A 26,624-nucleotide genomic window follows, 5' to 3' on the forward strand; every position below is an offset into this window, starting at 1 on the left:
CTGTAACCTCTGCCTCCCAGGTTCAAGTGATTCTCCTGCCTCAGCCTCCCGAGAGTAGCTGGGATTACAGGCACCCACCACCACATCTGCCTAATTTTTGTATTTTTAGTAGAGACAGGGTTTCGCCATGTTGGTCAGGCTGGTCTCTAACTCCTGACCTCAGGTGATCCACCCGCCTCGGCCTCCCAAAGTGCTGGGATTACAGGTGTGAGCCACCATGCCTGGCCAAACTCCTCCAATTTTCTTGTATCTATTGATGAGTTGGGCTAATACAAAGAGTTCATTAGAGCTTGTTCCTTTGCTCAGCCTGACTGTTCCATCCAACCTACTGCTGTACACAAGGTGTCCTAGCTGGGTCAGGGGACCCTCTGGGAGACTGCCTACAGCCCCACCAGCATTACCTGTTTGCCATGGCAAACTTAAAGACTGTCAGCAAGTAGGATCCAAACCTAGGCAGGCACATCTAGAGTGGCTGACCGGAGCCTCATCACTGAGTGAGGATGGGAAGCTAGATAATCCAAGAATAGTAAGAAAGAATCTGGTTCATTAGCCCAGACTCAAATAGAAGAGGAGGAGGAGAACGGCAGCTCCAGGTGCAGCACAGTGGCTATTATGGAAACCAGCCACAACTGTGGGAAGAAAGTGCTGGGTAAACACACTTAAGAGCTCTTTCACTAGAGGCTGGGACACACCAGGGCCCGGAGAACATTGCCGGAGGGCCCCTCCCACAGCGAACCCCACTCATGCGCTGGGCACAATGCTCTGGCGGCACTGTGATGGCTGAAAGCGCCACAGGGACCCTCAGGCTGGCAATGGAGCTACCACTCAGGAGATGCTGGGCTGCAAATAGCCAGGGACCTCCAGCATGGCTGACAGCAGCCAGGACAGCCGCTCAGGGCAGCAGCAAATGAAGTGACCTGCAGGGACTGCACCTGCTCACTCCACAGAGCCCAGCCTGCAGGACCACACCTGCTCACTCTACAGAGCCCAGGGAGGGTGGCATAGCAGGAGGGGTCTCCCTTGCCTCCTCTGAAGAGCATTCTGGGGTGAGGCAGAGGCAAAGCCTCTGGGAGCAGCTAGAAAGTGCAGGCAAGTGCAGGCTGGCAGGCTGACATGGCCTGCCATCATGCGTACCCCCAGGCTGTGAGGCCAGGGCCAATGCTCCAGTCCAGGGAGAAAGTACAGATTCAGTGTCTCATTGAGTTCACTCTGCCCTTCTTCCCTGAGTTCAGACACTCACTCTTCCTATGTCCCACAGATGCACCCCAAGAGTAAGTGTAGGCCAAGCCAGACTGACACTTAGTCCCCTCTGCTTCCAACCTGGTGGCCTATGCTGCCTGGTTTTCCACAATGGAGTTCCAGGTGAGATTTCCTCTGAAGACAAATTGTGCTTTGTGGCACCTGAGTGTTTAAGGAACACGAACTTCACATATAACTGCACAGAATATTAAAGCACAATGGGATTTAAGAGGCCATCTAACCAAAGTCTCATTTTACCGATCAGAAAACTAAGGCCCAGAGAGAAAATGAGGCCCCCAGCCCCTCAGCCGTCACCATCTGAGCTTGCACCAGAACCAGGACTCCTGACTCTCTGGAGCCACTGCTGTCCCCTGCCCCTCGTTCCCCACACACTATTCCCTTCAGGCACACATTTCCGGAAGGGTGACGCCCCAGCCCCTCAGGTTCCAGCCCCACAGGCTCAATCAGCCTCCCTCCTTTCTTCCACAAATGCAAGCAAGTCGCTCCCCACTTCCCTGCCAGAACAAAATGCCAAAAACCAGAGAACTAAGCCCCACTATAGGCTGAAGAAGTGCAGCCCCAGCTTACTATCAGATAAGTCATTTCCTGACAGAAATGCAGCTGCAGTGAGGCAGGAAAGCCGGGAGCCAGGGACCCTGAGGTCAGCCCGCCTGGCCGCACTCATCCCAGGACCATAGTCAGATACAACAGCCGGGCTGTGGCCCAGCCCTCCAGCCCTTCCAACTCAGGAAGCACTGAACCCCTGCGAGTGCCAGGGAGTGCCCCTGCCCTGCCTCCTCTGAAGAGCATTCTGGGGTGAGGCAGGGACCTAGGACAGACAGGCGTGCTCAGTTAGCTCAAGCAGAATGGAGGCTCCACCGGATGGGATGGCCAGGTCCAGGCTGGGGTCAGGAGTGCCAATGATCCCTCCCAGCTGCCTTGGAAGTGGCCACCCTTTGGTGTTCTGTGTGGAGTTTTGGGGTGTGAGTCCCCAGGAACTCTCAGGCTGAGGGCTCCAGAGGAGGCACAGGCAACGTTTCCACTCCAACTCAGGGTCCTCATTCTATGGAACCAGGCAGGGGGAGGGCGTGGGTGGGTAAGGCAGAAGCTCAGAGTTTCCAGCTGGCCCAGACCTGATTCCTGGCACCACCCCACTCCCAAAGAGCATCGGGAATTGGGGGACAGGGATGGGGACGATGAACCCAAGAGAGAGAAACACTCTGTGTTCCTCCCTGGGCTTGCCTGTTCCCGACTTCGAGTAATCATCCAAAACAAGGAAACCTGCCAGGAGATACATTAAGTCTGTAAGCGAAGAAGGCTCCGGGCAAAGAGCTGTCAGTCACAGGGAAAACCCAACACAATACATGGATTCTACTCCTGTTCCGAGGCAGGGGCGGTTCCCACTCAACCTTCCCACTGCCTCCCCCGCTGCACACACACGCGGACACAACTGTGAAGGCAAAAAAGGATTTGTTTTCCAAAGTCACCAGGAAAATCGACACCAAAGGAGGCAGAGGGAGTATGGGACCGGTGGCTCCTCCTTGGATGAAAGAAGCCGGGGCAGGGGGAGGGGGTTCAGCCCCGGGCCTGGACTTCATTCCACGTCCACGGGGCCTCCTTGCTGGCAACTGGAGGTCCGTTCCCAAAGAGTCACGGCCACTAGAATGCTCCAGGCCATCTGGCCTTCCTCTCCAAGACACGCAACGTGGAATGACTCCAGGATTCCGTCTTTACATACCCTGGCGTCATCCCTTTCTTCACTGAAGAGCGGGTCCACACACGAGATCCGGGGCAGCTAGGAACTAATTTCAAGGGTGGGATTCGTACACTGCTGGTGACCTAAAGAGATGGGGTCCCTAGTTGGCTCCTGCACCCTCCTCAGGAAGATCATCTTACACTCCACCAGAAGAAAGGTTCACTCACCAACACAGCCAACTTCTGGGGAGAAGTCACGAGCCGGAAAGCACACAGTGAGTGCCCTAAGCGTGGCATCTGAAGGGCTGAAAGAGTCCTGTGGGTCATGCCTCTGGCTTCCTGTTCAGTGCAGGCCTCCAGGTATCGCAGCTAAAAGGCCGCCAGGTCTCTGAATAACTTCCACAGTGGGACCCTACCACGGAACAAGGCAGTCCGCCCCTCTGCGGAACAAAGTTTCATTTCCTCAAGCCCAGTTCTGCCGGTGCCACACGGGAGTGTTCCCTTTGCTGGACTGCACAGCCTTGGCCCTCACATCTGTTTTCCTCCTGACACCTGCAGTCCTAAGAGGTGGACATCCTGAAACACATTGTCCATTTGAAGGGGGAATATGGGGAAGAGAATGGCCAGGCCCCAAGAAAGTGGGAAATGTCTAGGAATGACAGGCGTGCCAGCTCGTTTTCTCTCAGCTCACAGTTCCTCTTACACAAAATCTCTGCCATCGGCCGCCATGGCCGAAGCGATGCTGAGTGCTCATTCTAAATGCTGGCATCGGCTCAGAGGAACAGCATGGAGGGTGGGTTAGAGCACCAGGTCACGTGCCACTGCAGGCTGGTGGCCCCGATGCATCCATCCCACCTGTACCAGGGCCTGCTGTGGGCTCCGTTCCCTCTTTGGGGGTGAGCCTGACTCTACATCTCAAGCCTGGATTTTTCAAGCATCCTCTCTGATTTAATGCTTTCAATCTCAGGGTCTTCAGCTAATATTTGCTCTCCCTGTGAGTCCACAGAGAAGGTGAGTGGATAGATCGGTGTGTATTATTATAACCTCTGAAGTTCTTTTTAAACTTCTCTGAGAAATACATTACCTTTACTATCCTGGCTTCAATTTGGTATATCTATAAAATGCATTCACCTGCTATGGTTTAAGGAAAGTGCAGCATGTGTCACAAATGCTTTAAGGGAAGGGACCAGGGCGTCCTGACAGCCTTCACATAAACAGGAAGCCCTTCCAGGGATGCCACACGGAGCTGTGACAGGGCAGCTGGGACTGGCCGCCACGGGGTGAATGACGAGTTAGAGGAGAACTGCACTTTGTACACTGGACATGGTAGCTCATGCCTATAGGCAGGAGGATAACTTGAGGCCAGGAGTTCAAGACCAGCCTGGGCAACATAGCGAGACCCCATTTCTATTTTTAAAAAATTAAAAATTTGGCAGGGCACAGAGGCTCATGCCTGTAATCTCAGCACTTTGGGAGACTGAGGCAGGTGGATCACCTGCGGTCAGGAGTTCAAGACCAGCCTGGCCAACATGGTGAAACCCTGTCTCTACTAAAAATACAAAAATTAGCCAGGTGTGGTGGTGGGTGCCTGTAATCCCAGCTACTCAGGAGGCTGAGGCAGGAGAATCACTTGAACCCGGGAGGCAGAGGTTGTAGTGAGCCGAGATCACACCATCACACTCCAGCCTGGATGCCAGAGTGAGACTCTGTCTCCAAAAAAATAAAATAAAAATAAAAATTAGCCACGCGTTGTGGTATGCACCTGTAGTCCCTGTACTTGGGAGGCAGAGGCAGAAATATCGCTTGAGCCCAGGAGTTCGAGGCTGCACTGAGCTATGATTGTGCCACTGCAGTCCAGCCTGGGCAACAGAGACCCTGTCCAATAAATAAAAACTACATTGCACTTTGTAGTTTCCAAGACTCTTCCATACACACCAGCTCTGTGGGGGATGCATGATGGCCATCATTCGGCAAATGAGAAAACTGTGGTTCCACGCACTGCCTTTGGCCAAAGCCATGTGACTAGTAAATTGTGGGCAGGAATGAAAACTCAGTTCTGAGTTTTAGAAAGTAACTGCTTCCAAACTGCTTCCCCAAAGGAGGCTCTCTCCTACCCTATGCAGTGGAAGGGGCTCCTATGACGTCCGTCGCTGGGTTTCTGAGAACACGGGAAGCAGCAGCAGCACGGAGACACATTCAGGAGAGAGGCTGCAAATGGGGGGACCAGCCCAAGAAGATGGCACTGGGACCACGATGTCCAGCAGCTCCCAGCCCTGGTCAGAGACCACTGATCCACAGTTTATACAATGCACTGCCCTTTGCAGTGGTCCTACACCCTCCACTACACCCCCAACTCTACCCTTCAATGAATTTGTCCAACTCAGTTTCCATCTGCTCCACCCTCTCAGGCACATAGAGGCTCCTCTTCCCCATGCACTCAAGGTGAAGGCCAGTGTTCCCAGGGGCCTTGCCTGGGGAGCAGGAGGTGCCAACCAAGATTTTACACCTAGAGAGCAAGTCACAGAGTTTTTGCCACAGAACAAAACCACCCAACTGCAGAGCTGGAGGATATCACAGATCACCTATGGTGACCCCTTCAACACGCCTAAGGAAACAGGCTCGGAGATTTGAGCTGACTGGCCAAAGTCACAAACAGTTCAGTAGCAGTGCAGAAACTAGGTGCCAGGACTCCAGAACTTGTGTTATTTTTTTTCTTACCCCATATTTTATCTTCTAATGCAAGTCTTTGTTTTTGTTTTTTAACAAGTGGGTAAACTGAGCCACCAAGTGCTTTGGTGACTTGCGGGCGCTGACACAGTAGGTGGTAGAACCAGGCACTGGGCTCACACCTGTACAACTCCTAAGGCTACAAGTGTTCTTTCCAATGCACTCTTTAAATCCTAGGCATTACAGCACAGCCTTTATGCTAATCCCTGCTAACCGCTGGAATCAGCTAAGGAAGTGACTCCTGCCCGGAGAACCAGCAGTTCTAAATGGACTTGCTGCAAACACTGAAACTTAAACAAAAGAGGTCTATTTGGCACTCAAAGTAATAAACAAAATACCAAGACCATAGGAGTGTTCCCCAAACTTACAAAGATGGCACTCAGTTTGTATTAATGGCATCACTGCAGAGAAATCCCTCCTGGGCTTCTCAGAAACTCTTCTGGAGGATGGTGGATTAGCAGCATGTTCTAGACAGTGTCTCTCTCAAGTGCTGGGGGACGAAGTGAGCCTCGGGCCTCACCAGTGGAGACCAAGTCCCTGGGAAGGTCAGATCAGCTGGAAAAGGCAGCTGCCCGGCACAGCCACGCTCACCAGGCAGATGTGCTATGCACACACAGACAGACACGCAGGAGGGCACATGTACACAGCCCATCACACCACACACTACCCACATCTGTCTACACCCACACTTCACAGATTGACCCATACACAGGCAAACACAGACACAAACACACATGTGTGCACAGCAGGTGATCCCTTGTGTCCCCCGGCTATACACAGGCATCAACAGACACCCACATCTCGCAGACATAGCCCCATGTGCACAGAGGCATAAACACACACATACCACACACGCACCTCCCCTTGTCCCTTATTGTCACTGCAGCCTCTCCTGCCTCCCTCTTTCAGGGAAGCTCCAGACACCTGGGCTAACCCAGCCCCACAGGCCCTCATGAATGCCATTCCCAGTGCAATGCTTTAGGGCTGGCTCCGGAGGCACTGTGCCTCCTGCCCCTGATCTGGAAACAAGGTCTGGAAAGAAAAGTCAGGGCCATTTATGGGTCCTGACAACGGCTCTTGGTAATGGCCAGTCCTGCGGTGACCCAAGTATGAGTTGATTACAGGTTCTGGCTCCCACTCTGCACACGCAGAACGCAGGTGTCCCGGGGCACTGACCGCTGCAGATGGCCCCTTCCCTGACGGCCAGGGCAGCTGTGCTGACCTCATCAGCCACCTCCCGAGGGCTCCTTCAAGTGGGTGGCCCTGAGCAGGCCCGGACCCAACAGGCACCACCCTGAGCCCTCTCCTCAGGGACATGGCTCCAGGGCTCCTCTCTCCCTCCCACCCTCACTCAGAGGCTCCCTGTCCAAAACGTCTCACCACTGGTGTCTGCAGTTCTGCCATTAGGACTTCGTTATTTGATTAATGAGGTCTTCCTCTTCTTGTCCTCCTCTTCCTCCTCCTTTTCTCTCTCTTTTTTTTTTTTTTTTTTTTTTTGAGGTCTTTTTTAAAGATATAAGACAGTCATGTTTTAAAATAGGTTCCCAGTGTCTCTGTGTTGCCAACAAGGCCAAATCTCCATTCTGTAAGAAAGCAGTCAGATAGCTGCACAAGCTGTCTTTTGCCTGTTTTGTCATCATTTCTAGACACTCGCCACCACAGCCTGATAAGCTAACCACAAAAAGATTCACCACTCCCCAGTGCAGCGTCGCAGCTCCTGGTCTGATCTCCGCTGGGATTATCTTCCTAGGCCCACCTTTGCTGCCTGACAAATGCCTACCAGGTCCATGGAGGACAAATGCCTACCAGGTCCATGGAGGACAGCACAGGGTCTCTCATCTCTGCAGCTCCCCTTTCTCATTTCCTTGAAGACCAGCTCCCTGCTCTATGCTCCCGTGGCTCCCAGCTCTTCTCTATCACAGGCATCTCTGCATCTCCTGACCTCCTCTAGACGGTAAGTCCTGGCAGAGCAGAACTACTTCCCAGTCACACCCCATGACCATTTTCTGGACACTCACCAGCGTGGAGCCTAGCACGCATACCATGCAATTAGCCTTGACTGGGTCTGTGACACTAACATGAGATTAGGTTAATCCAGGCGTTTCCTCCCTGAGGCAGGAAACACCATGAGGAGCAGCACAAAGGCACTGTGAGCCAGGGCTGGAGCATGGACAGAGGCACCTTGGCGAAGCCTGTGACAAACCCAAAGCTTCTGCCTCAAACAGGCCCCAGGCATGCAGACAGCAAGGTACCCCAGTGTGGCCAGGGGCCCCTCAATACAGACACCCTCAACCTCTCCTCCAAAACTCACCAGCCCCTGTCTGGCCAGCCCGAGGCTCACTGCAGGGCTTCACACTCATAACACACTTCAAAGGCAACACACCCCAGGCAGAATTACACCATTAAAAACCTCCGCTCCTGGACTCAGGTGTGCAGGTAAAAGCTATCTATGGCCAACAGAGTTTTCACCTTCCTTACCCAGGGCTTAACTTGGGTTAAGAGCACTTGGAGGGAGGAGACGGCTGCAGAATTCTTTGCAGCAAGGACCCCATAGCAGCCCCTTTTGGCTCTGATTATTGATATGGTTAGGATTTGTGTCCCCACCCAAATCTCTTCTTGAACTATAATCCCCAGGTGTTGAGGGAAAGACTTGGTGGGAGGTGACTGGATCACAGGGACAGTTTCCCCCATGCTGTTCTCATGATAGTGAGTGAGTTCTCACAAGAGCTGATGGTTTTATAAGGGGTTCTTCCCCCTTCACTTCCTTCACACACTCTCACCTGCCGCCATGTAGAACGTGCCTGCTCCCCCTTATGCCATGGCTGTAAGTTTCCTGAGGTCTCCCCAGCCATGTGGACCTGTGAGTCAATTAAGCCTCTTTTCTTTATAAAGTATCCAGAATGGTGTAGTATCTTTATAGCCTGTGAGAACAAACTAATACAATTATGGAGACTTCCCTCTTCCCAAGCCCTGGGAAGAAATGATATCAACACTTCTGTTTACACAGCTAAAATCTTTCTGGATGTGGATTCTAGTCAACACATGTGGTATAGACTAAGCAGGACTCAGTAAAAGCCCAACGATTGTTGAATTATCTCTGCAAGAGTGCACACCTTCTGCAGGTGGTTAGATTTTCAAAAGAAAACACATGCACAAACACACATCATGAGCCTGTTTTTAAATGAATGTGTGTTAAGAGTAAAGACCCTGTAACCGGAGAGTTTGGGTGCCGGCTGGCATTTGGCACTGTGCGGACATCTTGGCTTCTAGTGCCTCTACATCTCAGAACAAAGGTCGGGACTCTTTCCAGCCAGCCCTGCATCCTGTAAGTGGAAGCAGTGGTTGCGGGTAACGTGGAGATGAGAGGCCGCTCTCAAGGCTCAAATCTTGCCTGTGCACTTCTCAGCACCTTGCCCAGGGCTGACAACAAGTACTTACCTGACTGAACTCCTTCCCCTCGCAGCTATGCACTCCCTGGGTGTCATCTCTGACTCGGGCCCATGGCCACAACCACGAGGGAACCCTGAAACACATGGGCCATTCATTCCAACTGCTGCACCACAGGAGCAGGTGCAGCCTTGCTGGGACCTCGTCACCCTTTGAGCTGGGTACACAGACAGCTGCAAATCGGAAGAAGCAACTCCCCCTCCCATACCTCGATCCAGCTTTTGAGTCCCCACGCTGTGGGCCAGGGCTAACCAGAACACAGAATGGGGAGTGAGTTGTTATAACTGACAAATGACAAACCAACATTCTCCTCTGTATTTATTTACCAGCTTAGGTTTCATCAATTGAAGAATTACTACTTGCTTTGAGTCTTAACTCCCTTTCCCTGTCCTCGTCTCCTGACACCAGGAATGCCCTCCTCTACTTTCTCCATTAATCTTCAGCCTGACAGTTAGATCCTCATCTCCTCCAAGAAACTTCCCTGAATTTCTCCAGGCCCCACCGAACACCCCTCCCTCCTTCAGGCCTGAGAGCTAGAACTACACACAAAGGCATCTGAAGATACAAAGAACAGAGACAAACAAGCATGGCAAAGGCCTGTCTCACCCACCAGATTCTTGGGGGTTTTGTGGGGGGGTTTGTTTTTGTTTCTGTTTTGAGACAAGGTCTCGCCCTGTTTCAGACCCAGGCTGGAGTGCAGTGTCCTGAACACAGCTCACTGCAACCTCGACCTCGCAGGCTCAAACGCACGTCCCACCAAGTAGCTGGGACCACAATGTGCCACCACATCTGGCTATTTTTTTATTTTTTGTAGAGACAGGGTCTTGAACTCCTGGGCTCAATCTTCCTGCCTCAGCCTCTCAAAGCACTGGGATTACGGGCGTGAGCCACCACACTTGGCCTCCAGATTCTTAAATATGTTGAGGGCAAGAACAGGGTCCTCCATATGGTGCTGAGACCATAGGAAAAGTGGAGGGTGCCCAGGCTGTCTATGAGCCTGAGAGGCAAGCACAGCGGGCTGGCACGGCCACCCTATGGAGTACCGCAGGAGGGAATGCGCTCTCCGGGCACCAGCTGTTCTCAGGGTTTAAAGTGCTTATCCAGGCTTGTTTCTAGCTCTGGTGCCACAGACATACAGTTGGGGATTTCCTTCAGCCATAAGCCATTCCCCAAAGCTGAATGCATCCGTTGCGGAAGACGCCAGTGTGAAATAATTTTCAAAGAGCTCACAAAGAGAAGAGAACACATCTGAGGTAGTCCCAAAAGGAAATGTCCTGCGGAGAAAGCTGATGGAAGGGCTAGAGAAAACAAGAGAGAGAAAATCCCCCTCATAATCCTGCCTGAATGAGAAAGAACATCATTTAGAGAAGCTGGTTTCTCGTTTTCTCCCCACTGCCAAAGTACTATTTTGGCATCTCTTTACAACTCACAGACATCCTTTCAGAATTTGTAAATGATTTCCCTTAATTCCTGCCCTACAGAAAATACCTCTTTTATGCCTTCAAATATATGCAAGTCAGTAAGCATCTATTACCTGCACATCAGTCCCTAAGAACTGTCAAATAACCTCAGCTCTCAGGCTCACAGCCCCCCAAACCTAACAGACCAACACCTTTTACATTCAAGACTCAAACATCTATATGGAAGCTCTGCACATGCACCGAGATCCCAACCCCAAAAGCCCAAACAGACACAAATGTCATCTTCTCTCAGGAGTCCCCAGTTCTTGCTCCTGCCCCTTTGAGGAGTTGAGATGAGAAGGACCCAGGGTGCAGCATGAGTTATGGGAGCTACCCACAACCATCTTAAACTCAGCCCTGCAGGAAGAACCCCAAGGCTAGTGGGACACAGAAACTCCAGCATCTGGGGCTGGCTGGGACTGTAAGAACAAGAAGTTTATAATCCAGCAGTCTCCCTGAAAAAACCACTATCATTCACTACAGGCCGGTGCAGTGGCTCACGCCTGGAATCCCAGCACTTTGGGAGGCCAAGGTGGGCGGATCATGAGGTCAGGAGCTTGAGACAAGCCTGGCCAACATGGTGAAACCTTGTCTCTACTAAAAATACAAAAATTAGCCAGGCATGGTGGCGCACGCCTGTAATCCCAGCTACTCAGGAGGCTGAGGCAGGAGAATTGCTTGAACCCGGGAGGCAGAGGTTTCAGTGAGCTGAGATCACGACACTGCATTCCAGCCTAGACGAGAAAGAGAGACTCCATCTCAAAAAAAAAAAAAGAAAAAAAAAAGAAAAAAAATTAGCCGAGCGTAGTGGTGGGTGCCTGTAATCCCACCTACTTGGGAGGCTGAGGCAGAAGAAATGCTTGAACCCAGGAGGCAGAGGTTGCAATGAGCCAAGATCACACCACTGCACGCCAGCCTGGGCAACAAGAACAAGAGGCTGTCAAAAAAAAAAAAAAGAAATCACTACAGTACCTTCCCTGGAAAGACTTGGAAGACTTCATTTCATCTCTTCCCCATCATCACCATTCATGTGTCCATCCACCCCCTCACTTAAATATGTGCTGCGGCACTCACAGAACTCGACTTACCTAATTCCCAAATGGGTCTCCCACAGCCACCCACTAGCAAAGCCAGAGACACTGGGGGAGCATCTGCAGCAAAAAAAATTTTTTTTGCCACTGTCATTAACACTCAGCAGAATCCAGAAGATGACTTCACCCCCTACCACCACGCCCTGGTCCCGGCTCCCAAATCAGTCAACATGTCCAGCCCCTGCCAAAGTGGTTCAACAAATGTCTATTTTCAAAGAAACCTAAGCTGGCTGCTTCTGGTTCACTGTCCTCATAACTCATCACCAACTATTTGTGGGATGCGAAGGGGAACCATCCTGAGCCTGCCCCCTCTGAATTAGGAAGTCCCCAGGTGACAGCAGTAAGAGGCACTCAAACCCAGGGAGGCTCACGCTACAGGGGCAGCTCCTGCACACACTGACGATGGGGCAAGTCCCTCTTCTTGGTCGCCCAGACAGACAGACTGCGGTGCCAGGTCCTCTGAGCACGGTGGGAGTGACAAGCACGAGCGGCAGGCCAGACCCCCTACACAGCAAAGCTATAGTTCAAATATGTATTGTATGTGTCTGGTTTTCACACGGAGTTTGCAACCTGCCAGTTAGTAGTGTTTACCTTGGTAAAAATTCACGGGAAATCTTAGTCTGAACAGGCCCAGAGTTTATTTTACTGCCAGATAAACAACTTTCTTTGATAAATCATCCATGTGACAGTGTTCCTGAAAGACTAAACAAAGATTTCAAGCACAATCTATAGGCCTTTGAGAAGCCTTCCAAAGCGAACGCATGTTTAATTGGCTGCCCTAAGGTCGAGGCAGGCCAATGGTCTGACATTTCCTTGGCCATTTGTTCTTCTTAAACACATACACACACACACACACACACACATACAGATTGGAGCTTCCAGCACATTTCTGCAAAACTGGATGAAACTTACCAATATTTAAATGCTCATTCGCCTTTTAATGCATAGTCTATTTTTTGGTTAAAGGAAGTGAATATCACAAGGCAGGTATTGGGGTCGGGGAAGGGAAAACTGTCCCAGAGATACTGCTGGAGAAAAAAGGGGACAGAGGGAAGTAAAACAGCACAAAGGGGCTCTGAAGTCCCTCATACATAAGTCCTGCTAAATTAGAAGGAGAACATGTTAGGTACAGGGTTTCTAAAAAACACACAAAAGAAACTTCAGTGGGCCTATCCTGGAACACCAGGCAGTCACAGCTCCCACATTCAGCCCTCATCACTGTCTGGAGGCTTCCAGGTTTACCTTGACATAAGGATGTCATCTCACTAAAACCCAGATCTCCTAACTTCTAGTTAGGGTTTGGCTTTCCGAGGGGGAGTTGTTTGTTATTGTTATTGTTAACTGCAGCACCTTGAAGCTGCATAAAGCAGTTTTTTTGTGGGTTTTTTTTTTCTTTTGAGAAAGAGTTTCGCACTGTCGTCCAGACTGGATTGCAGCAGCGCAATCTCAACTCACTGCAACCTTGGTCTCTAGGTTCAAGCGATTCTTCTGCCTCAGCCTCCTGAGTAGCTGGGATTACAGGCGCCTGCCACCATTCCCAGCTAATTTTTGTATTTTTAGTAGAGATGGGGTTTTGCCATTTTGGCCAGGCTGGTCTTGAACTTCTGACCTCAGGTGATCCACCCACCTTGGCCTCCCAAAGTGCTGGGATTACAGGCATGAGCCACCGCGCCCAGCAGCCTAAAGCTATTAAAGGTCTTCCAAATGGGTTTTTAAAAACACTTCTTCAGTTGAATCCTCTGTTAACCAGAGAATTAACTAGCATATTCCATTCTTCTTCCTAAAAAACTTCTCCCCCAACAAGCTGATTTCATTAGTGCTAGAATTTTCCTTCCTGGGCTAAATTTCATCCTAAAACAATTCTTTCCAATAAGAAGATTTAATAATTATTACAGATTGAACAGCCACCGTATTCCAGGAACTGTGCACACTTGATTAAATCCAATTCTCCCAACACAGTCATGTAGGAATTCTCATCCATAATTGGCTGATGAGGAGCCAGGCTGAGGGAGCTTAAGAGACTTTCTGGTGGTCGCTTAGCTTAATGGGTTGGGATTTAATCCAAGTCTGTTTGGCCCAGAGCCCGTGTTCTTTCCATTCTGCTACACTGCCGGCTTTCCCACCAATAAGGGAGCCACTGATTGCTGAGCTCCTTCTGTGTGCTGGGCACAGACATCAGTCCATTTAAATTCTACAAACCCTGAGGGTAAAGGAGCACCTGATGCCCCTGCCCAGGAAGCTCCTCAACTACTGTCCACCATGATGGGTGTGAGAGGATGGGAAGGAGCAAGGGTGTGCAATCTGGCCTGGCTGCCAGGGAAGTGCTGGTGGGCAGTAACAGGGTTCCAGGTACAGTGCTCCTGGGTCATTGAATGCCTAACTCCTTTACTTTTTTTGTCTTATTGCCTTCAGTCAGTAAGGTGAGGGCATGGACTGGCTGATCTCTGATGTCCTATCCAACTCAACACTGCTTTACAATGGCAAAGTGGTACAGGGGCTCACTTCAGTAGCACACACGGTAAAACTGGAACAATACAGAGCAGATTCACATGGCCACCGTGCAAGAAAAACATGTGAGTTCATGAAGTGTTCTGTATTTTCAAAGGATAAGATGTAGGATACAGTCTTCAGTAGCACAGCTAGGCAACTATAGTTAACGATCATTTACTGTATATTTCAAATTACCTAGAAGAGTAGATTTGGAACATTTCCAACACAAAGATCAGGATTTCAGGTAGTAGATATCACAATTACTCAATTTTTTTTTTTTTTTTTTTTTTTTTTTGAGACAGAGTCCTGCTTTGTTGCCCAGGCTGGAGTACAGTGGTGTGATCATGGCTCACTGTAGCCTCAAATTCCTGGGTTCAAGCAATCCTCCCACCTCAGCCTCCCAAGTAGCTGGGACTACAGGTGTGTGCCACCATACCCAGTTAATATTTAATTTGTAATGGGGATGGGGTTTCAGTATGTTTCCTGTGGTGTTGAGGCTAGTCTGGAACTCCTGACCTCAAGCAGTCCTTCTGCCTCACCCTCCCAAAGCACTGAGATTACAGATGTGAGACAGCGTGCCCAGCCCCAGTTACCCAGGTTTGATCATTACACATTGGATGCTTTTATCAAAATATCAAACATACTCCATAAATATGTGCAACTCTTTTATATCCATTAAAAAAAATTTAAGTGGTACAGGTGAGCAACACAGCACCCAAAGAAACGGGCAGTTCGCATGAGCTGTGAACAGCCCCCTCGTCCCCCTCGTCCCTTGTCCCTTCTTCTTTACCCACCTCCAGAAAAGCTTCAGAAAATAAAGGTGAACTTGAGGGCAAATCCTTCTCTCCACTCCCCTTCTTACGAGAGTTTGTAGTCGTATCCAAAGATGAGGACATGATGCATAGTAAAATAAGCCAGATGCAAAAAGACAAACACTGGCTCAGCCTCCATCTCTTCACTGCCCGCCCACCCCCACCCCCCACCTCCCATGCACAAGAAGGCTGCTCAGAAAGAGACACGGGCTCTCAGCTGGGAGTCACACCTCTAGTGCACTGAGCAATCGACCAATCTCAGGTTTTTACGCGCCTAAAACATCCTAACTGCTCCATTTCGTACAGATCTGTGGATAGGATATGTATCTTCAGTAACAATAAAACTCAGTTGTTTTCCACCTACGAATTCCACCCCCGGGGTAACAATTCCTTCCATATCTAATTTTATTTGACCGAATGAGATTCTGGATGCTTATATGCTCAGTCACCCAAAACAGGGCATGTAGTTTTCCCTGAACTTAATACACAAGTTGCCGATACCCACCTTGAAAAGAGCCTTCTCCTTTAAAAAAAAAAAAAAAAGTCCATCATGCCTGTAATCCCAGCATTTTGGGAGGCCAAGGTGGGGGGATCACTTGGGGTCAAGAGTTCAAGACCAGCCTGGCCAACATGGTGAAACCCCATCTCTACTAAAAATACAAAAATTAGCCAGGTGTGGTGGCGGGCGCCTGTAGTCCCAGCTACTTGGGAGACTGAGGCAGGAGAACTGCTTGAGCCCAGGGGGGCAAAGATTGCAGTGAGCTGAGATCACGCCACTGCACTCCAGCCAGGGTAGAGCAAGACTCAGTCTCAAAAAAAAAAAAAAAAAAAATTCCAACATCCACATCCAGTATCCCCTGTCATTCATACACTCAGCTGACAAACTTTCATTTTATGTCTACCATGTATAAGACACTGTGCCGGGGACTATTTGAGTGCAAATGGGCCTTACTTTGTTCATTCCAAGACACAGGTTTTCTGAGCATTTCTGCAAGAAGTATTTTTTTTGTTTTTCTGTTTTTTCTGTCAGTAGTGCAAACTGAATAGTGTGTCTCACAATACCTTCTCCCACCAGGTAAAACATGGCATCAGATACAGAGGCTGCTCTCGGGCAGCCTGCAGGTGCTACAGTGACTGTGCTAGCAGCCAGCTTGCTTCATCTTTGGGAGGAAACCCAAGGTTTACTTTGGAAAGGCTGAGCCTACTTTCTGCAAGAGCTCAAACTTCCCATCAGACTAAAACGCTGTCCCCCAAACAGCAGCACAGCCAAGACACCTTGAAAGAAGTTGGAGGCAGAGTGAGAACAGATTAGTGGAGGTACGGGGGTGCAGGAAACTCTTTCTACTAGGAAATACTCGCTAATGCTAACTGTGAAAGCTGATGTTCTTTTCCTTCCTATTTGACTAACCTTAATGTTGCATAGTACAGCTTTTCTCTTTAGGAGGAAATATATATATGGAAAAAAGAATCCTTCCAGATGGCAAGGAAAGTTTCTAGGGGCAAAGAAATCCTTTTCCATAAGGAGAAAATACTGGGCTGAAGAAATTGCCACCTGAACTCTCAAGCTCAAAACACTGAAGAAAGCAGTACAAGTGGAAGCTCTGAACTCTCCTAGCAGAAGTATATCACCATGCAGATTGCCCCCACAAAAGCTTACGGGTGTTTACAGATACTGCAGAAGAAGCCAGAGAAAGTGGCCAGAGGCAGGAATTAACCTCACCGCAATTATAAATAAATCAGATCCTCATATCCCTGGAATAAACCAATCCAAAGGGAAGACGGCTGTGGGTGCTGAGCTGTTAACAGCAAGATGATTAGTGTGGCGGCTCGCAAATACTATATTGGGCTATTTAAGAGGCAAGAGTGGCACCCTGTTGTCACAGAGCAGGAAAAGCAGAGAGAGAACAAAAAACAGAGCCCTGCGAGCTGACGGAAGCCAGCAGACAGGCCGGTCACCATGTTCAATGCGGTGACTTTGCCCAGTCTAAGTCTTGGCTCCCACATCTGGTGCTTGATCCAGGTTGATCAGCTGCACTTCTGAGCATCAGCACCCAGGCTTTTCTGCTCATGTTTTTTTCCTATTGGGGAAAAAATGTGCCCTGAACTGAGGGGGCACAGGGCTGGAGACACGAGTGACTAAGCAGATCTGCCAAGGGGTTAAAGCGCATTGCATGGGGAGAAGGTCAGGGGTCAGATATGCCCAGCTCCACAGAGGCTGCCAGGGACCAGAGATGCAGTGGCAGGTGGACGAGGGTGCTGCTTACCCAGGGAAATGCACCCCCTTATTCCTGGAGCTCACAGAGAGCCTTCCAGCACCCTGATGTCTTCCCACTGAGGATGTCAGGGCCACTTAATGCAAAGTTTGATCCCTGGAAGAGGGAGTCAAGCATTCTCTTTCTTCTCTGCTGTGTGTCAGCTTGCATTGTTCAATTTCTTTGTTTCCTAACTGAATCCCATCATTGTGGCTGACTGCCTCACTTACTTGAAGTGAGCTGAGCTAGGAAACACGTTTCTCGACAAGGGTGCATTCTCTGAGGTGCTAAGAAGGGCAGAGCTAAGCTCAGCCCCTGCAGAGAGAGAAAGAAAAAAAATTCCTATATATTGTTTTATGAGAACATTACAGACAAAAAACCAAAAAGGTTTCTCCTGCAACCAGCTCAAAAAAGCCTGCCATACACCATACGCACACTAAGGAGGTCAGTGCCTCCGTGGCGAAGCTCAGAGGCTGTGCATTGACTCTTAAGTGACAAGGCCAGGTGGCAGAGTATAAAAGGACTCCAGTTGGGAAAGTCAAATTCCTTCTTTATCAAATAAGAGGACTGGATAAGATCTGGGTCTAGGAGGAACCCAAAAGTTCTGTGAACCCAAGAAGAAAATATTGTCAGGGCTAAAGGAACCCAATCCCAAACAGCTAATCACTCAGATTCCACAAACCCTGATTGGTTATCGACATGAGATCCTCCATCCTCTTCTGTGTACAGGATGCTGGCTGATTTGACAGGTGTCTGCTGCCATGGGAAGAAGATGTCCGTTCCAGGTGAGTTACCTGAGTGCCCTCTAGACTCCTGCCCTACACCTTAAGGTCAACCTTGCCAGATTCAAATTCTTTCCCAAGGCTTGCCTCTTCAGCCTGTGTGGCAAAGGGTCTGAATCCGCCAATTTCTGTCTTTTTAAAAAAATAATACTCATGTGTTACATTTACTTAGAGGAAGAGTTTCACCCTCGATCCGTATCTATAGAACTCAAAAAGCACTCGGTATACAGGGAATCCTCACTGACAAATTTGAGTTAATGCAGAAACAGACAAGTAACTCACACTGCTGCATCATAGAGAACACATCAATCTTCCCCATGTGTGGAAATAAGACACACGGTCTCCAGTTCAGCTCTGGTGGCCATCTACATCCAGCTTCCATCTTCATCCACAATTGCAATACCCTGAGAATGACCGTCATGAGGCATGATTCCCTCCGACTTGCGTGTGTCCTCCCACGTGTGTGCAGCTTACTTTGACAGGGCTCTTTGCAGGAACATGTACTTTATCAGGTTTGATTAATGAAAACATGGCCTGGGATGCCTCCGAATGGACTCCCATCACCTATCTTTACACTTTTCCAGATAAGAATTCTGCAAGAAAGCCGATCTCAGGGACACAAGGCAGGAATTATGAGAAACACATTGTTCAGCATCACACTGATCCTTCTGAAAGTGTGGCTTGGCCAGAGCCACTTTTCTGCATCCATGTCAGATAGACGCGAGAGAGAGGGAGCTGGCCCTCCAAAGGGATGCCGTTTACATTTACTTGGCTCAGAGGAGAGACTCTCGGGGTGTGGTGAATTCGGGTCTTCTGTAGGTCAGACTATAACAGACCATCCCTGGAAGGCCCCAAGACCCCTGGCAGCTCCCCCACCTCCCCCTGATCCCCACCAGCTCCTCCTCCTCCTGGAGCTGAGAGTGCTGGTTCAGAATTCTCTTTCGATGGAGAGTGACGGGAAGAAGAGAGAAAAACCACACTACTGTGGGAATGTCCATTTTCTTTGCCTTGCAGAACCTGATAAGGACCCTCCTGTGAATCCCCTAAGCATTGAAATCTCCCCTCCCTGGGAAGGCACCCGGAGGGCAGCCGTTTAAATCCTGGACAGAGTCATGCTGACACCTAGGGGTAGATGTTAAAAAAAAAAAAAAAGAAAGAAAAAAAAGAGCCAGTCCAGAAAAAGCTGGGCCCAACCAGATGCAGGAACAGGTGGCAACTTGTACCTCCTGCAGCTTCCGAGAAGGAGCTGCTGTCCTTCCCTGCTCCTCTCGACCTGTCCCCAATTCAGCCTCCCTGCATGCCTAGAGAAGATCCCCAAAAATCTGTCCAGCGATCCCCCACAAAGGAGGGCAAAGTATGGCCTTCATAAAAATTGGCTGGGTCTGGACCCTGTCTAGTCTCCCATCTGCCTGAGAAAAGCAGCTATTTGGAGAGGAATGAGGTAGAGAATGTAGAAAGCTGCAAGGAGATACACCAGCAGGGCCTCCATCCGGCAGGGACACAGACCAGGAGGTTCCAAACCTTCCAGAGGCAGCTAGAAACGCTTTCTTACCAAACTCGCTGGCGCAGAGATGTTCAATGATGGCTTCGGATTTCAACTCGTTGTCACAGGGAGGACACACCGTTGTGCCTGGGAAAGGAAGTAGGGAGAAACGGAACTGTAAGTTACAGAGCAGGAAGGGAGCAGCCCCTGGGGAAGAGATCAGCCCTGGGTCCAGGCTGAAAGTGACTAAAGGTCTTCTGGAACTTATGAAGGGGACCTGAGAATTGAAAAGAAGAAGGCTTGAGCCCAGGGTCTACAATCAGAGCAGGCGCAGGTTTCTTGAAACATTTTGGCCCAGAGCTGCTAAATGTGACACAGTTATTTAAGCCAGCATGACCTGAGGCTGGGTGGGGGCAGGTCATGTGAATGATGACTTGTGGGACGCTGTGAGTGCCGGGAAAAGCTGGCTTACGAACTCACAGAGATCTCTTCCTGGCGTTTGTTTCCCATCCTCTCCCTTCTCCTTTCAATACCTCCCTCCGATTCCTGCCCCCTTCCCATTTCCACACTCCCAGCTAGCCTGCTGATCCCTCTGACCAGATCTCCGGGAGCCAAGAGAGAAAGAAACTCAGCCAGACTCACAAACTCCAGCCCTCAGCCCCTGAACACTTCCTCTCCAAAAGGGCCACCGCAGCAGGAGGCCAGGGCAGGCGGGCGGGGTGGGGCACTAGCAGGCACTGCCAAATGGGAGGACAGGGCTGGATAGGAAGGGGCCCTTTGGAGGCTCTTTCCTGGGCAACTGTGAAGTGCTTTGAAGAGGAGGTGTGTGGGGGCAGATGTGCATAACGCTGGGAGGCAGCTCCACTGCCTGGGAGGAGATATCTGAGGCCAGGGCAGAGGCCTCCTCCAAGCCAATATACTTCTGAAGTCGGAAGAGGTAAAGGACCCCTGCTTCCCAGGACAGAGGGAGAGCCGGACAGCGCTTTCCTCCAAGAGCTGAAGTGGCTTATCATCATTGTCATCATCCTCACCTATCAAGCAGCCTGGAGCTTACTGACTGTCTAGGAAATATCATGAGCACATTCTAGGGGCACCCCAACCCCAGGCACAGCACAGGAGGCCAAGCCAGGCTGGAGCTGAAGAGCACAAGAAAGTCACACCTGACACTGCACTCAGGGAGAGCAGGTGGGGCTTGGTGTGCTTGGAGCCCACTGTTCTTCATCCTCCTCCACCGTGGCTTCTGTGGCAGCATCTCCCTCCCCATCAGCTCCCGCTATGGCTCAGACATTGAAAGAGGCAAAGGCTCCACAAGTGGAAGAGAAGAGTGGACCTGCAGAGCACCCCCAGCTCAAGGCTGCCCTCAAGACACAGGTGCCCATAGACCACTCCCCACTTCCAAGCAGGGTCCCTGCAGGGCCCAGCAGAGACCCCATCCTTAGTTTTTATTGACACATTCTTCTCCCACCTTTATTCTGCACCCAGGAGCAAACACCTTCCAGATTCTCAGTGCGGTTAAGAACCACGCTCCAAGCAGACGATGGCATGACTGTCCTTAGCCCAGATGCTGGAAATCTGCTTTGCACCCAGAACTTGAGATTGGGTTCTAGAGGTGGTCATTCTCACAAAGGAGACAAGAATTTTGCATTATGGTTTTTGCTTCCGCTTGGGGAAGAGGAAGTGTGACAACATGGAAAAGACCAGGTTGCTTGCACAAGGAGAGTGAACTGTGCTTTTGGGTTTTCCTTGTTTAGGTTATTTTGAAAAAAGAAAAGTGGGATTTACACAAACACACATTGCAAGGTTCTGTGAATACAATCTTGACCAAATAGCAAAGTCACAGTGATCCGAATATAAAGGGCACATCTTGCCCACTCCACACACTCATTGCATCTCCTCTGGACGCTTGAAGTTCACCTGACCCAACCAGCCAAGGATGGCTCTGCACTTCTCAGGGACATTTTCCTCAGTCCCGTCAAATATGTTTTGACTTCAGTGCCTCTCAGAATGGCAGGAGCTCATTGGGGTGGGCTCTGTGTGTTTTTATCACGGCTTTCCCCTATCTCAGCTTTTCTAACGGCTGACTCTGGAGCAGCCTGATCCAGAGAGAGAAAGAGAAATGTGTGATACGGTATTAATCTGCACCTCATTGGTACGTCTTAGGGCCGTACAGGCTGCGTCTGCAGGAGAAATCCACCCAGTCATCCTTCTGAAAGGTGGAACTAAACAGCTGTTTTCAGGTGTATTTCAAATAATGTTTAAAGCAAATGAACAACAACAACAACAAAAAGTTTTGTGTTTATTAATATTTAAGGGGGTGTGGAGGAGACAGCCCAACAACTGAATCAGGATTAAGTGATTTTTGTAATATATCAATCCACACACACAAGTGCGCACGCTCTCTCTCGCTCTCTCTCTCTCTCTCTCTCTTTTTTCTTTCCCTCTCTCACATACAACCCCCACAATCTTCCCTGGCCAGTTCCTGGGGGTCCAAAAAGGAGCCCTAAGGAAGGCTTTCTGGGGAACTGAGGGCTCTGTGGCCTCTGCCAGGCTGATTAAATGCACGACATGCCCAAACGACAACAAAATCAAACCCAGTGCGCTGGCTCATACAACTTCAACCAGTAAAACCAGGCAGAGAGGGAAACAACAATGCATCAGCCTGGGAGTTCACAGTTCTAGTGGAAGTGCCAAATTTAGAAATAACTTCCCTAGCAAAAGAACAATTGCCTCTTCCATAACAGAAGCTGCTATGGCTTGGGTATCAGCCTTTGTGGGGGGAAAAATGTCAAGTCATTTCTCATTATCAGGTTTCTCCTTAGTAACACATGACCACGGAGAGCTGGCCAATACCCCAAAACTGAATATGCCCAAGTGTGTGAAAAGAAACTAGTATGCAAAGATACAACACTGCTTTGAAAATGCATTTTAATTTTAAAGAATAAAAGCATGAAGAATAAACGAATAAAAGAGTAGTGCATGCGTACTTATTCTCATTGGAAAGTACCAGTTATTACTCCACAGCCACAAGCCATAAGGTTATGAGGATCAGTAGTCATGTTTGTCTTGACCTGCCCTCTACACACCTACACACACACACACACACACACACGCCCCACCCTCCCCTCCACAGGGACCTCGGAGGAAATCACGTGGGGCTCCCTTACACCAGGGATTGCAGTCCTGGGGAGGATGGTGTGCCCTCTCAGGGCAGAGCCCTCCACCAAAACCACTGAGGGGAAAACCAGTTCCAAGCCCCACTCCCGACCGGCCCTCTCCCCGCTTTTCTCTTTGTTCCTCAAAGACCTGTCTTGAGAAGGTGACTACCTGAGCGCTGCTGGGAGGAGAGTGAGGACGGTTCCAAGCCAGGCTGAGAAGGGCGCCGACTGGTGGAACTGCAGCCAAGGGGCAAAAGGTGTCCGGAAGACAGCGATTATGGGGTTTCCCCACCCCATCACAGCCTTTTGGGGGCTGGGGTGAGGATTCTTTCCTCTCTTCTGCAGGCAACCCGTCCAATCCCCCCATGTTCCCTGTGGACTGCAGCACCTTTTCCGCAGCCGATCCCCCTAAGGTGTCCACTCATGTCTGCAGCCAGTCCCAGAAAGAGACCATCGGTGGCCATTGGGAATGGACTCCAGCTCAGGGCTGGGCACGGCCTCTCAGGGCAGCGCCGGGCTAATCCCCACTGGCTGAGGAAGGGGAGAAGGAAATTCCCGCAGGCTTCAGGGAATGGGTGCACGCCAACAGAACACAAGGCGCTTTGTTTGCTCCAGGTAACTGCTCAGTTCTCGCTCGCAAAGTGCAGATGTATCCGCTACCCACACTCCATTCCCACCACGAGTTGACCCTGAGAGCAGCGGTGCCCAGATCTGGCCACTGCGGACAATCAGTGCGTTTCCACCCAGCCATCTAATGTCAGTCACTGTGGACCCATCTCCTCCCTCCTTAGAATAAGCAAAAGCATCCAAAATTTGGGGTGTCCCTTTTCCCAACCTGCCCAAATCCTCACTCTGAGGAGCCAGGTGACTGTACGCCCCTCTTTTAGCATCAATAACAGAGTTAAAAAGACACTTTAGGTGAGCTAAGTGTAGGCAACCGTTCTCCCCACCCTAAAGGCCCTCCTCAAAAAGCCCTCAGGAAGCCTGTGTGTTGCTAAGCGCAGCTGGGGTACAGCTCCCCCATCCCTGACCCTCTCCACACCTCAGAGCCTAAACTTCGCTTCCAACGAATTCTGGGTTCAATTTACTGCTATCGAAGTCAGGCCTGTGATGTGCATATTTTATATTTATATTTATTTCATTTTGACTTCCCAGAATTTTTTTCTTCCCCCTCAAGAATAAGGGGGTTCTGAGAGGAACCTCAGGCCGGTCCCTCAGGCTATTAGGAAAGTCTCCAATTTGCAGGGCTGCTCTCCCCGGGAGGAGATGAACAATGAGCTAATTACATTTTTATCTTTCTAATGAGCTGAGGATTTGTGTAAATGAGAGAAGCAGGGGGTAAGCGAGAGGGAGGGAGAAAATACTTTCCACCCCCAGCCCTGCGAGGGCAGAGCTGGTACCTGGAAGGGGTGGAGAAACAGAAGCCTCCATGCTTCCTAAACTTTCTCAGCCAGTTCCGCAGCAATCCCGAAGCTACTTGACTGAATGATCAGGGAAGGAAAGGGCTTGGTTTGATTTTTTAAAATCTTTGTCGAACCTATGAAAATAAACAAAAGCTGCGTCAAACATTCTCTCGGCCTTTCTGAACTTTCTACATTTTGGGTTTGGGTTTTTTCCTCCCGTCTAGGAGGTTAAAAACTTCGATGGGGTCTCGGAGTTCTCCCCGAGGAGAGGGAAGCTTCCCTGTTACTTAAAGCGCAAAGCTTTGCTTCAGGTATGGAAAAGGCGAAGCTGGATCCCAGGAAGATTGGCTCCGGAGACCACAGCGAGTCCCTGCGAGGCCGAGGCACAGATCCACCGCTCCTGGGCCAGCCCCGCCGTGCACCTGGGTCGCGAGGGGCGCTGAGCGATACCTGGGACAGACCAGACGCGCTTAGGAATCACGTGCACAGCATGCGAGCAACCTCGGGCCGTCAGTCCCCAGCGCCTGGACCCAGCGGCGGGCAGGCGTAGGGTGGCGCTGGTTCTCCTGCAGCCCCCGCCGGGGGAGTGGGGAGGAGGCGGGGGCGGCTCGCACACGTGGGAGGGGGCAGCCTTACCTTGGGGCTTGGAGGCTTCGGTGGCATTGGGCGGCGTCATGGCGATGCAGACGTCCCCTTCGGGGAACTTGTCACACTTGAGCATCTCGGGCCAGTAGAAGCCGAAGAACTGCATGACCGGCTCGCACGAGTCGCGCACGGCCTCGCAGAGCCAGCGGCACGGGTAGATGGGCCGATCCAGGCAGACGGGCGCGAACAGCGAGCAGAGGAAGACCTGGGTGCCGGCGTGGCAGTTCTTGTTGAGCAGGGGCACCCAGCTGCTGGCCTGCTGCTTCACCTCCGCCATGGTCTCGTGCTCCAGCAGGTTGGGCAGCACCATCTTCTTGTAGCCTACGTTGTGGCACAGCCGCAGATCCGCAGGGATGTCCACGCACTGCGGCGGCTTGGTGTAGAAGCGCCCGCTCTGGTACGGGCCGATGTCCGACTGGAAGCTCACGTAGTCGTACTCGCTGGCCAAGCCCACTGCCAGGAGCGCGGCGCCCAGCGCCAGCAGCACTCCCAGGGCTGCCCCCCGGCAGCCCCCCGCGCTGCGCCCGCTGCCCATGCCGGCTCTGCTCCCTGTCCCCCGCGACGTCGGGGCTGCCTCCGCCGCCTCCCCGCGCGCGTCCCGCCGCAAACTTCCAGGGACCTCCTGGGACAAAAGGCGCAGTCCCCAGCGCTGTCCGGCTGTGCGGCCGCAAGCTGCTGCCCGGTCCCCCCAGCCGGTGGCGGCCCTTGGCCTGCGGTCGGAGGCGGCGCGGGCGGGGAGGCGGCCCTGCGGCTGGGTGCGCCCCGGCTCCAGGAGGCACAGCAAGCAGGAAGGCGCGGGGCGGCGGGCGCGCAGCACCGACTCGCGAGGCTGCAGGGCTGGAGTGCGCGGGGCTCCTACGGCCGAGCCCTCGGAGCCGCCCCGCGCAGCCAATCAGCTCCCGGCGGGGCGAGCCGCACTCGTTACCACGTCCGTCACCGGCGCGGGAGCCAATCGCCTCCCTTGCGAGCGGGTTCGGTTTACTAGAACCAGCCACAGCTCAACATCCCTTAAAAAACAAAACCAAAAATACATAAATGAAAGGGGGAGGAGGAAAGAGACAAGGGGAAAAAAAGAGGGGGAATGGATCGCGGCGTGGGGTGGAGAGAGACCAGGGCAGACCCTGTAATTAACTCGCACTGGCTTGCAGAGAAGCGAGGAGCCTGGAGCCTGGATCATACTTAAACCCATGACATTATGAAGGCTTTTTTTTTTTTTTTTTTTTTTTTTTTGAGACGGAGTTTCGCTGTTGTTGCCCAAGTTGGAGTGCAGTGGCACGATCTCGGCTCATTGCAACCTCCGCCTCCCGGGTTCAAGCGATTCTCCTGCCTCAGCCTCCCGAGTAGCTGGGATTACAGCCGCGCGCCACCATGCCGGCTAATTTTTTGTATTTTTAGTAGAGACGGGGTTTCACCATGTTAGTCAGGCTGGTCTCGAAACTCCTTACCTCAGGTGATCCGCCTGCCCTCGGCCTCCCAAACTTTTTTTCTTTTTTCTTTTTCTTTTTTAACACTGTTTCCTAATTTCAACCAACAGCCCTTTAGACTAGAGGCTCCTCTCCTCGGTTCTCTAGCTGCGGTGCAGACAGGTCGTTTCCCAACTAACTGGGGGTCAGGAACGCTGAAGCGAGGGAGGTCTGCTTGTAAATCCCCAGCGGGCCTGGCTGGGCTCCCTGGAAGGCGAGGCGAAGGCGCAGTTGGAGTTGTTTGCTGTGAGCAGCGCCTCTCCAGGTGGGGCCGCCCATGGTGGCCCTCAACACTGGGGCAGTGGGTGGACTTTGCCCGGTGTGGCGGGAAGTCCTGCTAGCAACGGTATTAGCTTTGGGAGGACACTTTTTTAAACACACACAGATAGATAGATAGATAGATAGATAGATAGATAGATAGATAGATAGATAGATAGATAGATAGATAGATAGATTGGATGGATGGATGGATGGATGGAT

The 26,624-nt window shown here is 51.0% G+C and overlaps 1 protein-coding gene and 1 non-coding gene across 2 annotated transcripts in view; one reads left to right on the plus strand and one right to left on the minus strand.

Annotated features, from left to right (window-relative positions):
* SFRP1 (secreted frizzled related protein 1) overlaps window positions 1-25,264 on the minus strand; it is a 43,647-nt gene extending 18,383 nt beyond the window's left edge. The window contains 2 exon segments of the mRNA NM_001261734.1: window positions 19,548-19,625; window positions 24,673-25,264. Coding sequence (NP_001248663.1) covers window positions 19,548-19,625; window positions 24,673-25,216 — 622 coding nt within the window. The 5' untranslated portion in view covers window positions 25,217-25,264.
* Window positions 14,154-14,260, plus strand: LOC114680475 (U6 spliceosomal RNA). Its single transcript, XR_003732696.1, has one exon. It is a non-coding gene; the product is annotated as a U6 spliceosomal RNA (small nuclear RNA).
* Window positions 25,265-26,624: the final 1,360 nt, after the last annotated feature.

Source organism: Macaca mulatta, chromosome 8 (genome assembly GCF_049350105.2).
Source record: "Macaca mulatta isolate MMU2019108-1 chromosome 8, T2T-MMU8v2.0, whole genome shotgun sequence".
NCBI lineage: Eukaryota > Metazoa > Chordata > Mammalia > Primates > Cercopithecidae > Macaca > Macaca mulatta.